General features: G+C 37.4%; 1 protein-coding gene across 1 annotated transcript; it reads right to left on the bottom strand.

Annotated features, from left to right (window-relative positions):
* Positions 1–418: 418 nt before the first annotated feature.
* Positions 419–17,885, bottom strand: LOC120417986 (transmembrane protein 198). Its single transcript, XM_039580231.2, has 8 exons — positions 16,824–17,885; positions 8,159–8,626; positions 7,809–7,917; positions 2,625–2,738; positions 2,176–2,324; positions 1,946–2,110; positions 1,609–1,881; positions 419–1,526 (listed from the first exon to the last, which is right to left on the bottom strand). Exons 2-8 carry the CDS (start codon positions 8,267–8,269, stop codon positions 1,353–1,355), a joined length of 1,095 nt encoding a protein of 364 aa, XP_039436165.1. The 5' UTR covers positions 8,270–8,626; positions 16,824–17,885; the 3' UTR covers positions 419–1,352.
* Positions 17,886–18,446: the final 561 nt, after the last annotated feature.

The raw sequence follows: 18,446 nt of genomic DNA, 5'->3' as shown, positions 1-18,446 counted from the left end.
AGCCTACGACATTCATGTTTTTTTCTTATTCTTTTTGTTATTACACCTCTTCTCCTCTCGCTCTACACCTTTCACCTTTCTCCGGATGGCTACACTTGTTTCACTTACGTTCTCTGAGTCCCGTCTGTTTTCTGTTTTGTTTTTAATAACCGTTAAATTCACTTATCATTTTGCTTATTGTTATCCGTATTTGTCTGACTGCGGCCTGTTTCTGCTGCTGCGGCGGTTTATAACCTAGTACAAAAATTCCAACCTTTTTTAACGCATAGAATTTAAAACGAAGCTTTGTTCACTCTTTTTCCTGCTCCGAAAATGCTAAACTTACTCAACAAACTGTTTTGAACAATATAGTGGTCTGCTGCACAATTGTTGGCCTACGTTTTGTGTGTGTGTGTTTACTTGCGCTATTGTAAATTTGTTTTTCCTTTTTTGTTTTTTCCGGACTTGTTTTCAAAAATACAAAAACAAGAGCTGTAAACGAAACAACCTTTCTTTTGCTGCATTCTATGTAAAGAGAAAAATAACACCTAGAACACGACTTTGTCTAAATGCGTAATTTATACTTTTTTGTATTTAAACTTTGCTTTGTAAAAAAATGAATCACATTCGTCACATTTCCACGTGTTTTCCTGTTCCTTTCTTCGATATACGTTCTTCCTTCTAACCTTCTTAGCTTTGTTTTTATTTATTCATATGAAACATAGGTTTACGTTTAAAGTTTTACTTCAGACACTCTGAAATAAGTATTATGGTTTTTTTATTTGTTTTATCTTATCTTTATATAGCAATGAATTTGATTCAGTTATTGAGTTAATATTTATATTTTATACAATTACAATTTTGTGTTTGGTTTTTAAAATCTTGCCCTTTATTTATTGAGATGTTGCGCATTTCTCTATGGTTCCTGCATTCGAAATTGTCCGTCCCTAGAACGTTACTGGATTACTCTCTCTGTCTCTCTTTTTCTACTGTTTCGACTCTTTTGTATAAAAACTTTTTTTATTTCTCTTTTTATTCCTTCGCTAAATATCTTTACGTTACCTACAATCCTACACATCACCAGTATTGTTTTGCTGCTTTCTTTCTCGCATTTGTATTGTTTCGAACCACGTTCCGAATTCATTGTTTGGTTTTCTTCCACTTTTCTCAATTTCGTTTTATTTTTTAGCTGACTATTAGTAACAAGTGCGTTCATATTTTTGCTGATAGCTGCTGCCAGTTTTGTTTTTGCTGTTGTTGCTGATGTTGCTGTTGGGGTTATTGTTGGGGTAGTGGTAGTGATAGTGTTGTTGTTGTTGTTGATACTGCTGCTGCTGTTGTTGTTGCTGCTGCTGCTGCTATTTGGCCAAATGTCAACGCTTCTCGTAGCTCGAGTCGCGCTTGTCAAAGTCCGAATCGGGCAGGTTCGTCATGTGGGTCCGGTCGCTGCGGGCCGTGTTTCGGTCGTTCGAGCCCGTCTTGGTAGACACCTCGGACGGTGGGCCGGAGTCGGTGGTCACGTGCTTCTGGAGGGCGGAGACAAAGTTCTGCATGGGAAGGAAATGAACAAAAGTTAGATGATTATTAGAAATTAAAATAATAATTGAAAAAAACTCCACATCTCCTCACCTGCGAGATGATATCACCCCGGGCGGTCCGGACCTGGTACAGATAGCGGTACTTCCGCTGGCGGGCCTCCTCGCGGGTTTCCCTCGATCGCGAACCCTGGCGGCCCTTGTAGTGCCGTCGCCTCCGGTGCATCATCTGCCTTCGGTGGTCAATTTTCCAAGCGGTCACAAAGCACTGCACCAACACTCCCAACACTGAGGCGATTGGCCAACAGCACAGGATAACGCCACCCCAGCAGGGAGGGGGAGTTGGGTCCGGCTTCATGTTGAACAACTGAAATTAACAGAATTAGAATTAGATAAACTTAAAAAAATGTAACAACTGTCCCATAACTCACCCAATCCATCGTGTTCAAGCCGTGCATGAAGAAGTCAATCGAGCACAAGATCATGGCTGAACCCAGAACACTGGAAGCGATGATTGACATCAGTTTCGGACAGAATAGTGTGATAATTGAACAGATAATTGCACCGCCCACGACCGATACCAGGAGCTCATTTTCCTACAAATAATCAAAATTTGAAATTTAGTACTAAATTCACAAACAAAACATCTTCAAAAACTCACTCCAAAGATGTAATGAGGTAGTGTGGCAATACAGGCGGCGATGGTGGCACCGGCCACCAGGGCCCCGGCCGAGGCTCCGATCAACGTGGACGAGATTGGGTGGGTCGATCCCAGAATAGCACCAAACAGGCCGGCCACCACGGCCAGGGCTGGAAAGTGAATCCAAAGATTTAGTTTAAGATACACTCAACCCCGGTGGTTGGTCACTTTTTCGTTTGACACTTTTTTAATTTGTACCCCGTTGGTTGGTCAAAGTCAAACTAAAAAGTGAAGAACTGTCACTTTTTACACTGCGCTCACGCACACTATCAAAACAAACGTTAGGTAGTGTGTGTGAACTCCGTGTAAAAGGGGTGTCAAACTAAAAAGTGACCCCATTCATTTGACAACAGTTGGTGTCAAACCATCGGGGTTTGAGTGTAACACTAATTGATATTTGTTGGAATTACCAGGAGCGGCCAAATTTCCAAAACCTGTAATATTTTTGCTCTGCAACAGGACGATGCATCCGGCCCCTGCTGCCAGACCAGTGAGGAAACCAATCGCCCGAAGACATCGATATCCTGAAAGGAAATTAAACCTCGAAGAATTAATTTTTAAACCTTAAACTGAATCATTAAATCAACAATATATATATGCTTATATTTTGCAAAGTGTATGTCACCCCCACTTTATTTTTTGCTTTAAAAACATCTTTCTGCTCTCTGTTTTTTTTTTTTTCAAACATTTGCAATTTTCAAATTATGCTTATAAAACGTTTGTTGAACGAATCACGTTTCTCCAAAGGACCAAAACAGGATGTCCTTCTCTGTTCAAGATTTAATTTCCACCAGTAAAAGCTCACCAGCTTAGAAACTGCACACCAGGAGAAAGCACATTCTGTTGACATGCATCAGCAGCAGCAGCAGCGTCCTCACTTAGTGAAGTTGGTGGTGGAGGAGGAGGGGCAACATAAAGCATACACCATTTCAGAATTTTAAAAATTCATAATAAAAAATAGATTTTTTGCCTTTGTCCGGAACTTGCAAGTCCTATTGAGAGTTACGACTTGCGAGGACAGCACTGAAATTAATGGAATAAAAAAGCTTAGCAAGTCAAAGTTTTTTTAATTTAACCCTAGTTTACTTTATTAACATTTTCATTAGTACTTTTCAGCAAAAAAGTAGTAATCCAGCTGGGTGTACACTAGCGTGGCTCACGGATATATGAAAAAGACAAAAGTGTTCAATTTCGAACGCCTCGACCGAAATTTTGTAGCATTATAACCGCAGAAGCTAGCCTGAAATTTTGAGCGCATTTTGTTAATGTTTAGTTGTTCCACTCTTAATCTGAAGTTATAAAGAAATTTCAATAAAATTAATTTATTTATTTTCAACTTTTTAACTCTTCTTCGAGAAAGTTTTCCTATGCCGTATGATTTTTTTCAGAATAGAGGTTTCTCATAGGTTTTGATCCGGGGAACAACTTTGTAGAACATCGCAAAGCGCTAGGAATTAATCCCGGAAAGATACAGACAAATTTTTAGAGAACGTTGAATTTTGTTTCCGTACTCCAAAAAATATCCTGTATCTTTTCGGGATCAATTACTAGCGCTTTGCGATGTTCTACAAAGTTGTTCCCCGGATCAAAAACTATAAGAAACCTGAGAATAGGAAATTTTGATTGGGTTTTGGGAAACTTTCTCTATGAAGAGGTTTGACACCAACCGTTGTCAAACGAACGGGGTCACTTTTTAGTTTGACACCCCTTTTACACGGAGTTCACACACACAACCAAACGTTGGTTTTGATAGTGTGCGTGAGCGCCGTGTAAAAAGTGACAGTTCGTCACTTTTTAGTTTGACTTTGACCAACCAACGGGGTACAAACTAAAAAAGTGTCAAACGAAAAAGTGACCAACCACCGGGGGTTGAGTGTACAATAAATGCTGCATTTTGTTCTAAAATTCTTTGTAATATTACACCCTGAAATACGTGGCCCATCAGTATGGGAAACCTGTTTTACCGAAACTTCAAGCTCGTATACTGCCCCTGATCGCATAAATGTCCCATATGCATTTTCATCAATTTCGAGTTTTTGATGCAGTTTGGTTCAAAATCGTGTGCTCTTTCAAAAGAGCCTATAACATCCAGTACTTTGTTCTAGAAATCAGGCGGAAATCCAGTTTTTTTCGCGAAAACTTAACACGTAGCCTTATGTATGGGACAATCTTCAAATGCGTTTTTCTCAGCTTGTTGTTTTTGCATATGGGACATTTATGCGAACATGGGCAGTATATGCGTTTATCCTTTCCACACTTCATCGGTCTGATGACCGAGCGGGCTAAAGCGCCAGTCCTTACCGTTGGTGCTGGGTTTGAATCCCGTCAGCTGTATTTGTTCTTGTGTTTACAAAAATGGTACCTTTTATGATGAAGGTTATGTGCATGTTTTTGCATATTAGTATATTAGTCACAACCACAGACCGCAGCACCTAAGAAGTCCTAAGAAAATTAAGTGATGAGTAAAAAACAGACTACCTACAGACTTTTTGTCAAGATTATACAGACACGGTCTTTGAGGAAAATGGCATCCCTCTACACGGCTTTCGTGGCGATCAGACCCGACCAATTGAGGTTATGTGATTTCAGACCATTTTTTAAACTGCTTGTAATTTAAAATAGGTAAGTCAGATCTTGAAAATTCTTACTCCACCTAAAAATATATAACATGTGAGGGTTTCATGAAAAAACCACCCTTTTAACCTTAATTTTAATTTAATATGAAACAGTTTTTTTAACATAACTTTTTCAATACATGATAAAACTGCATGAATTTAAATAGCAACTTAGGGGACGTTAAGACGGATCGATTAAAACCTTTCCGTCCAAAATCGGTTGAGCCTGTGAAGAGATATTCCAGTGACATTGATTTGGTACACATGTCTACATACAGCCAAACACATAGACATTTGCTCAGCTGGTGATTCTGAGTCGAAATGTACAAATGAAGGTAGGTCTAGGAGGTCTAATTAAAAAGTTCATTTTCCGAGTGATTTTATAGCCTTTCCTCATTGAGGTGAGGAAGGCAAAAATGATGGTAATAGTGACAGATTTAGTGTCAAAAATATCACATCATGAACTGGTGAATTTTCATCAGTTTCTGTAAATTTTGATCAAGTTCACCCACATTTTTTTACACATTTTTTAGGTAAAATTACTCAAAAAAGAGGTACCGTAAACCGTGGTGACATTGATAGGATTTCAATTTATTTTTGGAATATTTTAATTTTTTTTTTTTGGTTTGCTGATATAGATTTTAAGACAAAAAATCAATGCTAATAAGTTTATAAACTTTTTTAACAGAATATATATAAATTTTATGCAAAATTTTGCCAAAAATTCGATTCAAACTAGTTTTGTTTATAATATTATTCATTTATATTACATTTTAATTTGAATTCAAAGCACGAATAAAATGTTTTCACATTTAATATGGAATTTGTTCAACAATTATTATTTGAAACTTATTTTACCTTTTCCTAGTGGAAAATTGTCCAAAGAATCCGAAAATGTATTCCATTTTCCGAGTCAAAATCATGTTTATTGAGGAAATCATGACACTTTAAGAAGATTAAAATTATACTTTTCATCGGTTTTATCCCTTATTCCCGAATCCCACATTCCCGAATCCCATATCCCCAAAAATTATTTCCCCGAAAGTTCCATTTTCCCGAATGATATTAACTTGGATATAAACTTAATTGTTTTTTAGGGATATTTTTACAAAAGTATGACCTTAATATTAAACTTTCCTAGGTGTGTTTAAATATGAAAAAAACAAATAACCGTAGAAGGCCATTCATAAACCACGCGGAAACTTCAGCAAAGCACAATTTTCCAAAACTGTATCCACGTGGTAAGGATTGCACAGCAACGATATCTTTAAACGACGACTCGAAGCGCAGGAATCAGTTTGTTCTATATTTAGTTTAACTTTTAAGTTAAATCTGAATAGTTGATTATTGAATTACAAAATTCATTTTTTTTAAATATTTCATCACCGCCATTTTGGGTTTAAAATTACTAAATCACTTTAAAGTAGTTTAGGGGTTATTACCCGAAGTGAACTTTTGACAAGGCCTTTGGATAACCGAGTCTGGACTGTATTTTGATTTTCAACTAAATGCAAAAAAAAGCAAAATGATCAATGTATCAAATCGACGCTGTCGTGCTATATTGTCGTTTGCCGCTTTTTGACGTTCCGAGAAAAACACGTGTTAGTGTTTGACCTTGAATAAACGAAAAATAAAGCACGCTATGTAAACAATAACAAACACGTTTTATTTGGTTGACCATTCTGTGCATTGTCCTGAAATTTGTTTGAATTTGGTTGCTGAGGTCCCGAGTTATAATTACGAACGTTCACGGTAGTCGGGCATGTACGTGTGTCAAACGCATTCTGATCTGAAACCTCTTTGGCCTGTTGTCGCACTTACAGCAATTTTCAGAGTGTGTCAAGTTTGCACGAGACGACATTTTTCGGTTTTTATTGAATATCTCAGAATTTTGGGTATCTATGTAGGTCAAAAAATGAGGCATTGTGAGCTGCACAAAATGGCTTTCGTAATTCAATTTGGCCCAAAATCGACGTACGAAAAGTTAGCTCGACTGCAACGAAATGAGAAAAATAGGCAAATGTATTAAGCATCACGCAGCTATTTAGATTTGTTCGCGCGCGGTTCTGGGCAACGGGCATACCCGCCTGACCGGGTTCGGGGAAGTGGCGTTCGGGGATATGGCCGTTCGGGGACATGGTCATTCGGGAAAATGAATTTCGGCGATGTGGAAAATTAGGGGAAGTGGCCATTCGGGAAAATGGTTTTTAGGGGAAGTCGCCATTCGGGGATGTTCCTTTTCATCAACATTTTCTTAATCATAGTTAACAAACTTTTTTAACAATTCAAAATGTTATGAAAGGTCCTTCTTGAGGTACTTTGAACACTTCTCTACCATGGTCAGTATGCTTCCACAGCATTCCGTACTTATTTAATTTGTACTCTTTATTTTGCGGAAAAATCTCAAACCTATTAAAGTCACCCCGTTTTACGGTACTATTCAAACAACAAAATTTTCAAAATTCAACTTTTTTGATGTGTAGTTGTTAGTTATTCGTTAGTTGTTAGTTGTTAATTGTTGATGAAGTCGATTCTTTTTGGAAACAGGAGTTGAAGTCTGGAATCTTTTTTGAAAAGGTCCAATAAACCAAATTTCCAGTTTTTGCTTTTTGGGTGTTTTTGAAACCAATACCCATGACTCAGTATTAAAAAACACTCAAAAAGCAAAAACTGGAAATTTGGTTTATTGGACCTTTAAAAAAAACTTCAGAAGTCAACAAAAAATAGAAAAGATTATCCAGCAACCGTAACCATTTCACCGTGATACCCTGTTGCATCCGCTTTCCACGTTTCAACAGAGCATATGACGCAGTTACATCCAGCCAGCATCCCACTTTCCCAAAACATGCTTTCCTTTTTTTATGTTTACTCGCACACTTTCCTGCTTCCCTCTTAAGAGTACTCTTAAATTGATCCCCAACCGAACTCCCCCTCCCAAAAACGGCATCATGACCAAACACACATCGCAATCACACCCACCTAGCAGCGTGTACACGATTCCGAAGACCGCGATTGTGGTCCACAGCAGCACGGAAACCGTCGAGTTGGCCGGAGTGGCCGTCGTACAGAGCGGGTTCTCCATCGCATTCTGTGAGGGAAAGTTAAGGAAAAGTCATTAGTTAAATTGTTTATTTTTTCACGAAAATATTAAAACAAACAAATATTCTGGACTTTTGCCTGTAGTTAGTTTCCTGCACAAGTTGCACAGTTGTTGAAAAAAATGTTGTACAATGGTTGCAGCAACCCCATTGCAACAGAGTTGCTTCCAACGGACCAAAAATAGGTTGAATCTACTGTTTTGCTAAAATACAATAAGTTCATCTAATTACCTGTATCAGGAACGGCCACACAATCGAGTGGTGGTCAAACTTGGACTCCACGGCCGTGCTGGCGCTGGCATTCCGCAGCAGGTGCCTGCTCTCTTCGTGACGGAAATGCATCCTGACAGCCCTCTAAAAAAGGACTCACTATCCTTTTCTTCACCCCCTCGCGGCCAAATCAACACACACACAACTACGAACAACAACTTTGTTCTGTACAGTCTTGTCCTAGCCTCGGGCCGAGTTGCACACTAGTTCATAATCACAACACATTGTCCTTTGGGGCTGGTGGAGGAGGTAGAGTCCTTTTTCTTTCGTCTGCATTTGGGGACACGCGAGGAAGGACGACACTCTCGAGCTGGCTGCCACTCGAAGGAGCTAATCAGCAGGGCTATTGTTCGACCCGGTGTGGATTGAGCACCCAACGACTATATCAGTCGCTCGTTCGTTGTTGGATTTTGAACTGACAGACTCGGGCTGGTGGAAGGAAAGAAAGAAGGAAAACTAGAGCTTTTCCTTTGGCGTGAGGACACAATCGAAGGGCACGGTGTCGTGTCGTGAGATGGAGCTGTTCCATGGCAAGTGTGTGTAACAATTTATTTTTTTAACATGCATACTAATAATATTCTCTAACCTAAAACTTTCTTGTTATGTCTTTTTTTGTTTTTGCCTTCCTCACCTTACTGAGAGAAGACTGTAAAATCACTCGAAAAACAAAATTCTTAATTTGATTACCTAGACCCACCTTCACGTAAACATATCGACTCAGAATCAAATTCTGGCCAAATGTCTGTGTGTGTGGTGGGATGTTGATAAAAAAAATGCACTGGATTATCTCGGCACTGACTGAACCGATTTGGACTGTTTTGGTCTCATTCGATCCGTCTTCGGGTCCCATAAGTCGCTATTGAAAATTATAAAGCTTAGTTAAGTACTTCAAAAGTTATGCTAAAAAAACGATTTTACCAAAAGTTCGGAAGATTGTAAAAGGGTGTTTTTTTGTAAGAAACCCCGTCATATTATACATTTTTAGAAAGGTTAACGAGTTCAAAAGATTGAAGATCTGATGAACCTACACCCAACTGGCAGTCGCATGATTGTGATGCATGGCAGCATGAAAGTATATCAGAATCTGCATGAAATCTGTCCTCATGCATTTTTTGCGATATAGGAGTATGACATTTTTGCCCGTTACCGACAATTATCGACATTACCGACGGCTTTTTGGTTGTATTTCACAAAAAAAAAACACTTAGCAGAACGAGGATTGAACCACCAACTTCTTGGTTATTGATCCGATACGCTACCACCGCGCTATGGACGCTTGATGTAAAGTGAGTGAAAGAGCACCAACATATGCTTCTCTTTGGAGTGTTGCTCGGGGACGGGCCAGCATTATATGTGTTGGTGAGAACTGCAGATCGCTGAAATTTTTACACGCGGGCAAAAATGATCTACGGGCTTACTGCAAAAAATGTTATAAAATATGACATTTTCTGCAGCAAATCCAATGTTTCAGATTTTGAGAAATATTTTTCCTTTGGGTGTATAAAAAGTTATAAGCACTTAAGTGTTATTTATGAACTTTTTTGGGGATGGATCTCATATAATTCGATGAAAACGTTGTCCGGATCTATCATGTGACTTGTCGTTAGATAGGTAATCAAAAGACCTTTCCAAGACCTTTCCAATTGCAGATCTGACAACCCTATGAAAAGTTATTAGCACATAAATGCCCTGAATTATGAAGATCTGACTACCCAACCTGATGGTATGAATAATAAATCAAGTTGAATACTTAAAGGTCCGCCTTTTTGTATCTATTTTGGATAACATTACCCTCTAAATGCGAGGAAGGCACCAACCACCTAAAAGTGGATTAAGCATTTAATTGCAACAAACATAGTTCTCGGCACAACGAAAAAAAAACGACAGTCCGAAAACTAAGGCGAATCGGGACAACTTTCTTGATAGGGGCAGCTGTTTTCATCACTTAAACTATCAAGCGCACGAAACTCGGTTTTGTAGTTTAAGTGTTATTTTTAGCTTCAAATTTGGAAATCAATGCAGAGCAATTTTATAACTTTTTACAAAAAATAGTGATTATTGATATTGATTTTTTAGTTTGGATAAAACCGCGTTTTTATTTGAGTGTTTTTTTCCAAAACTTTTGAAAATTTATATGCTTTCAATTAATACACCCAAAGGAAAACTATATCTCAAAATCTGCAACAGTGAATTTGCTGCAGAAATTGTCACATTATATAACATTTTTTGCAGCAAGCCCGTAGATCATTTTTGCCCGCGTGTAAACAAGTCAGCGATCTTCAGTTTTCACCAACACATATAATGCTGGCCCGTCCCCGAGCAACACTCCAAAGAGAAGAATATGTTGATGCTCTTTCACTCTCATTTCATCAAGCGTCCATGGCGCGGTGGTAGCGTGTCGGATCAGTAACCTAGAAGTTGGTGGTTCAACCCTCGTTCTATTAAGGTTTTTTTTTTTGTGAAATACAACCTAAAAGCCGTCGGTAATGTCGATAATTATCGGTAACGGGCAAAAATGTCATACCCCTATATTGCAAAAAATGCATGAGGACAGTTTTCATGCAGATTCTGATATACTTTCATGCCGCCATGCATCACAATCATGCGACCGCCGTTTGGGTGTACCAACTGGTTAACCCTCTACAACCTAACCCCGCCTTTAGACGGGCTTCAATCTGGAAAATCGCCAAAAATCAATTTTTTCAACCAATTTTTGATCTTTAAAATGTATTGGAAAGAAGAACTCTAAAAATTTTAGATAATTTAAGGGTTGGAAGTTTTGCTTGTTTTATGTGACTTTGCCAATGTTTTTAAAAACGTAATTTTTTTAGGGGTCAACTCTGGCTGTGTTTTTTACTAACATTTCCTATACTTTAAGTAAAATTAAGTATGCAGTAATTTTTGTAGTGTCCCAGACTATGCCTCTACGCATTTTTTAACAATTTAAATGATAATGGTGCCATTCTATAGCAGAAAATGTGAAAATCAAGTAAAAAATGAAAAAGTGACTGTAAAAGCATAAAAAAATAGATAGGCAAAATGTAATGATAGGAGGTGTTAGTATTTGCTTAATACTACCAAAAACAAACATAAACTTAACAAGAGAAATGAAAATTAAAATACTAAAAATAAAACAAGAAAAACATAAATCAAGAGAGAGAAGTTTTTCGTAGAACATAAGTTGCTCAAAATGGCCTCCTGAACACGGAAAAATTAAAAAATCTCGAAAAAGAAATTTGGGCGGTAGAGGGTTAAAAAAACAAAAGGGTTTTGAAAAAGGCCCTCTAGTCAAATTGTAGGGGAAAAAGGGGCAAGTGTAACGATAAAGAAATGCTCGTTTTAACCCATTAAACACGTTAAAAAATCTGTCGAATTTTTTAGAATCATCTTATTCCAGGTCTTGACTGAGACTTTGATAGAACAAGTTTTAAAAAAAATCTGTTTTTAAATGTAAAAAAATGATTTTAAAATTTTTGATTTTTCGTACGTTCTACTCAACTAGTGGGGCAAGACGAACAGCCCGTTGGGGCAAGAGGAACAATGCATGAACAAACATGCTGATTTACTAACAATTGAACTATACATCAGATTAGGATGTATTTAAAACTTTTCTTTCGTTTTTAGATTAAAAAATAACATTTTACTATAAATTTGACCGTTTTTACGGAAAAAATATAATTTACATGATAAATAGTAAATTTTCATGATATTATTCTATCGTGCATGGACAATTTTTTAAACAATTGTTCATCAGTTTTTAAGAACTTTTTTGTATTTTTTCTCAATAAAATATGTTGCTGCAGCAATTCGTATTTTTTCCATACTAAAAATCCATATGGTACACTTGCCCCACCTGAACAAGTGCTCTCAACAAAAATAACCAAAAGTTAAATCATACTTAATGATAGGTGCAAGTCATTGGTAGGGACACTACTGATCTAGGAAAAAATGCATTTTGATAAAATGAGCCTTGAAACGAACCCTAAGCCTTACTTTGTACTTTCCAAATATTATAAGAAAACAAAGGTTTTGAAAAAAACTTCATTAAACCCTATTCCTCGTGGCGTTTACGTCGTTTTGGCGGTTATGTGGTAGTAGAATAAGCTAATTGCATTGCTAGCAACAATTCCTAATACTGAAAATAATCAAAATTGTAAAAATTACGGCCATACTAGCGATTGTTCCTCTTGCCCCATATGGTCGTCTTGTCCCACCTTCCCCTATATCATTTGATTATAAATTTGACTTGAGCAGAAAAAATTACACGTAAGAAGTCATTCTCCCAGAAATGTCTAAACAAGCGCAAGCGAATTTAAAAAGAAATAAGCCGAAATTTGGGCTAGAAACCTTTTTCAATATCTTGTACTTGATAAATTGCAAAATAATAAGTGTTTTAAACTACAGAACTCTGTTACAGATAGATCTAACCTTGATTCAAGTTTTATTCTTTCCCTCAAATTAAAATGCACCCAGACTTAATACACCTTTTCACAAAGCTCGGTGATCCAGACAGATGAAAATGTGTTTAAATTTGTTTAAATTTAGAGAAATAATGATTTCACATGCTCTTATGAACGGATGATCATTATATTAGGTCTTAAATATTATGTTTGCAATTACCTTTTGTTTTTTTTAAGGGTTCACAGCCACCAAGGAAGTTGGTGCCTCCTTATTCCATTTTATCCGATTTATCCGATGTTATTGTAAAATAAGTTAAACTTTATTGTAAATTGTCTTGAAGAAGTACTTTAGGGGATGAATTTAAAATGATATTGAAAGTTCAAGTAGTTTTGAAGTAATTTTGTCCCGCCCGTGTGGATCAATCGGACCGCGCACTAGACTCACTATCCAGAGGTCGACGGTTCGAATCCCGCGGCGGGCGCTCTAAAATTCTTTGTATAAATATGGGTATTCGGCGCCGTCGCTCCGTGCCATACTTTCATACACTTAGGAGCCCAGGGCGGCGAAGTCCTTGTAGATAAAAGGAAGACACTAGTGGTTGGTACTAGCAATGGTGGCCGACAGCTATAAAGTCAACTTCGTTTAGTAGTTTTGAAGTAAATAAAATGTTCGCTACACAAATTTTGGTGCAAAAGTTCTGGTTGATGTGCTCCGTTAACGAATAGATTCTATTAAGATAGGTTTTGTTTGTTTTTGGATTCTGTTGGAAGTCGAAAATCGAAAAAAAGTTAGAAATTTTGATTATTATTGTTATAAAAGTATCTTAAACTATAATTCATAATTAAATTTGGCCAGCAAGTCATAAACTTTGGACATCCTTAATTTAGAAGAATATTTTTTCAACTAAAATTCCTGTTATTGTAACTTTACGGGGATGCGTTAACAGTGTAACAATGTATTTTTTTTTCTTTTTGTATGAATGGGGAATTATTCAAATATAAGAGTTTCTCTTTTCATATTATGTTCTAGTTGAGCCAACGGGTCCTGCAGTCTTTTCAAATTTTCACACGCAACGGAAAAAATTCTAATACTTCTTTTTTTATTTGAATGCAAATTTTTAAAATTGACAAGACGACACCTAACAGTTGAAATAACTACACGCAGAAAAATAAGAAATATTTGAATCAACAAAACATTTTGTTGATTTGAAAATCAAGATTTTTGTTGAATCAACGCTAAACGTTAAAGCAACTTTTTTTAAAACATCAAAAGATTTTTGTGGAATTTAGAAAATCAAGGTTTGTTTCAACGCAAAATCGGCGTTGATTAAATTCAACAAAATTTTTGTTGAAACAAACCTCGTACAGGCTGATTCTACATAACATTTTTCTGCGTGTATTAAAAATAAGACATTTGGTCAAGAAAGGCTTTGCTTTGCACTGCCAGTTTTTCAAAAAAAATCGTTTAAAATCCGTTTTAAACCATTTATGCACAATGGTCGTACAAAGGGCTATTGTACTGAGAACAATCCTGCCCATAATTGAAAATAAGGCTACACTCAACCCCCGGTGGTTGGTCACTTTTTCGTTTGACACTTTTTTAGTTTGTACCGCGTTGGTTGGTCAAAATCAAACTAAAAAGTGACGAACTGTCAATTTTTATAAGGCGCTCACGCACACTACCAAAACAAACGTTCAGTAGTGTGTGTGAACTCCGTGTAAAAGGGGTGTCAAACTAAAAAGTGACCCCGTTCGTTTGACAACAATTGGTGTCAAACCACCGGGGTTTGAGTGTATTATGCCAAATCAAGTATATTCCGAGAAAAATGCGTTTTAGTGTTTGTCACCAAATCTCCGTCAAGGCAATTTCCCATTAGAGTGGCATATTAGCCGTTCGGTTTTTCGCATCGGCAGCCAAGTCTATACACTATTTCAGTGAAATTCAAGTTTCAGAAGATGCGTTGGAACATCTTCTACCACCTTGTGCTAATAACTCGTTTTTGCAAAAAGTGAATATTAGCCGTTTCCTCTCCCCAAAAATCAGCTTTTTTGATTTTATTTAATTTATCAAGAGCTCAAAAGAGGTCTTCCAAATGACAATCATTTGTTTACATCTTTTACACTTCTAGAAATGAAAGAGTTAGTAAAGATTCATTTTTGACATAAGAAATCGCAGATGCGTGGGCAACGGCATATGAAAAAAGCTGTTTGTATGACCCCAAAAAAACAATTTTCCGTAGTAGAATTGATTTTTATTTATAATATTTGAGGTAGATTCATTTTAGAACAGATATTTTTTTTAATTAATTAAAGTATTGTTTAGAAATAATTGAAGATTCAATTCTAAGATTTTGAGTAGACCGTTGATTAATAAAACAAAAACTAAATTCAAATTTCAATCCCGATTTTCGACATTTCGAAACAAAAAGCATAACATAATACTGTGAACATCATTGCAGTTATGCTACCAACAAAAATCTGAAAAATATCCATGAATTTATAAAAATATTTTATTCTCAAACTTTTACTTTATTGTTTACTCGGAAATATCAAAATTGGTAAAAATATTTAAAAGTCTTCTTTTTATTTAAAACGCAAAAGAGTTATGCAATGTACCCATAATTATCTACAATCGATTTCACATGTTTGTTCATAAAAAATAAAATTAGGTCAACATTTTTTTTCCTTTTATTTTTTTTTTTTGGAAAATTGACAGCTTGAGCAATATTGATATCGAGAGGATCGACAGCCACATAGTCGACTGTAATATTAATAAAAAAAAAACATTATCAAAATAGTAGCATAATAGTTTCTAATTCTTGACAAAAAAAAATTAAGGTCAGTTGACAAAAAGAAACTAAAGAAATGCTGGCAGATTTCTAAGAGAAACAGATTTTTTTATTTAAACTCAGATAAAAGTAAGTTCTTTAAGTCACTTCTATAGATTTTTTAAAAAATGATCTAATTTTATCAGATCAGCAAACCACATTGAGTCACAAAACTCTTAATGCCATGCGTATATTGTATTTGTTATTTGTCCTGCTGAACAGGGGCGTTACTACAGTGAAAGCAAGGGGAACATGCGAATCTTGAATTTACTTAAGAAACAATAGTCAGGAAATAAAAAAAATATTCAAAGATAATTGCGATATTTTCATTGTATCCATTGAGACAGAATTAATAGTCACTTTTGAATCCCTGAATCCCCCATGACTCTGTTCAGACCCCAAAGAAACTATCTGTTTATTGTTTGTTTGTTTATTTATTAAATACAGCAGCGTAAGGATTACACCTTTTTAAATTGCTACCTCCGGTGTCATTACGTTTAAAATACAATTAAAAAGAAAACTACACTAAATTTACGGGTTCTCCACAGGATGATGTCGTCTTTCTCGTTGTCGTCTCGCCTTTTCTCGTCTCAGCGTTGATATTCCAGCGTAGTCCAGGGTTCGTCCGAGGGGATGGGGGTTTGCCCCTTATGCGACCTCATCCAGGGGGCTCAAATGCCCGGGGGGTTGTCCCTATTCCACTCTTCATGTAACTTGTGGTTAGGGGGGCCCCGGGTCACTTGAGCACCTCCGTGGATTTTTCAGCTGGCGTGTCGTGTCTACCAGGCACCCCGGAGGAGCCGGAGGGTTGTCCCTATGCCACTCTTCCTATAGCTTGTGGTTAGGGGGGCCCCGGGACCTCCGGGCGCGACAGTGGTTACACACGCTTACTACGGCTGCGGTCGGTTCCAGAAAGCCAAGCAGCCGCTCTTAAAAGTTGCTTCCGAAGTCGTTCGCTTCAGTTCAGCAGGCAGCATGTTCCAGTATACCGCACCCCTGACGAACAGCGAACTCGCGTAGGCCAACGTGTTGTTTCGAGGAAGGATCAGGTTTTGCTGGCGACGGCCTCGGAAGGGTACTAGTTTCTGGTACAGTAGTGGTGGGGAGCGCGTTGTGAACAGTTTCCGGATGAAGAGGCAGGAACGGTAAGGGAACAGTCTATCCAGCGGGCAGCCAACTAAGGATTTCTGGAGGTGGCTTACATGAGCGTACCGGTTCAGGCCGTAAACGATAAATTGATAAACTATCTCTAGAGTAAAACAAAAAGATCCAATAAAATATCTCGAACAGGAAATTATCTCGATAGTTCCTATGATTATGAAAATAATTAAATGTTTTAAATAGAATATTCATACACACTCGCCATGGAATAACCCAAAACTGTGTTTACATCCTTACACTCGCTTTCTTTGTTCGCGCGCGCCTTCAAGGTATGCAGCACGCACAACAACGCACTGCACTGGTCCGATGCTGCTATCAGTGCTGCTTCGATCTACGAATCTCCAAACAACAACCAACCCACATCCCACAGCATTTTTCCGATGACTGCTTCTGTGTTGCTGTCTGCCTTATTTTGACGCCAATTTCCCTCCCACCCACAATCGCAGCAGCCGCAGCCGCCTACTTCACTCCACCACGTGAAGCAAGTATCGATTTTCCCAACAACAACAACAACAGCAGTTCCCAAACAGACTCCCCTTCTGCTCCCAGCAGTTTGCGGTGCATCCTCGTTTTTCACCACGTTTTCAGGCTGGCAGTTTTTCCCCCCCTTCTCACAGCACTGTTTGTTGTTTTTGTTGCAGGGATTTTTCCCCCATACGGGGAGTCGATTGGATTATGTCCTTTTATTCGTGCGAAATTAGCACACTTCACGATGCAATCTAAGTCAAGGATCCTCTCGAGTTGAGTTGTCTTCTTGTTTTTTTTTCCTTTCTTCTGTGGGAAAATAGGCTATCCTAAGCTAATTTTCCTTTTTCCCCACACTCGTGATTTTCTTTGTCGTTCTAGTTTTGTGCACTCTGCGAATTTTCCGACGGGAAAATCCTTTGACGCGATTAGTTTTTCGCTTGTGAGGACGGCTCAACTTAGGACTTTTCAGTAATAGACAGTATAGTTACTTGAGAGTTAGTTCAAAATTTGGCGTAGCACTTAAACAAGTTATAGAAAATCTAAAATAATATGTTTCTATCTAGGACACTGTACGATTTCATTTTCGCGAGGAAAGTTAAAACCTCAAAACTCAATTCTAGCACGTTACTTGAAAAAGTCCTTCTGCTACCCATGTATAAACTGAGCACGTTAGTTTAACTCTACAATTTCCACGAATTTCCCTGCTGAATTTCGCAAGAAAACTGCCTACAACACACACTCCCTTTCTTTCCTTTGCTTGCTCCATTTGGCAGTGGCAGTATAAAAACAGGGTGGGGAAAATTTGCGTTTCAACACACTACTGACTGCAGTTGCTGACTGGATCTAAGGATCTCTGCAACACCCCAGGGTGGACACTACCCACTGTCAAAGGGAAAAAGGATCCAACAATTTGAGGGGTTTCTTGCTTCATGGGGGAGCGCTTTTTTTGCTGCGGACTTGAAAACAGGAGCAACGTTATCGTCCTGGCGATTTGAATTGGCCGTTTAGTGAATGAAATACTTTGGAGGAATTATGAGCTTTTGACGCCGTTTTGTGTTTTAAATATTTTTTCTAGTTCACTGTCTATAAATAAGAACACACGTTACATTACATTCAAGTCTGCATATAATTAAATCTTGAAATTAATTATTGATTATATATTTTCTTCTGATTAAATATTGTGTCGAGTGATTTAAAGACTTTCATACGGCGTGGCCGAAGCAACTTATTATCAACTGAGATACCCCATCGGAGATTTAAACGTAGAAAGTTGAATCTTGAATCCATAGAAATTAATATTCTGTGAAAATCGAATTATAAAAAACAAAATAAGGTAAATAAAAATCATTAAAAATTATTTGTAAATTTGAAGAAAAAAATTTTACCTTTAGA

This window comes from Culex pipiens, chromosome 2 (genome assembly GCF_016801865.2).
Source record: "Culex pipiens pallens isolate TS chromosome 2, TS_CPP_V2, whole genome shotgun sequence".
NCBI lineage: Eukaryota > Metazoa > Arthropoda > Insecta > Diptera > Culicidae > Culex > Culex pipiens.
Note: the sequence above shows the minus strand (reverse complement) of the source record. Positions and strands in the feature narration are given on the sequence as shown.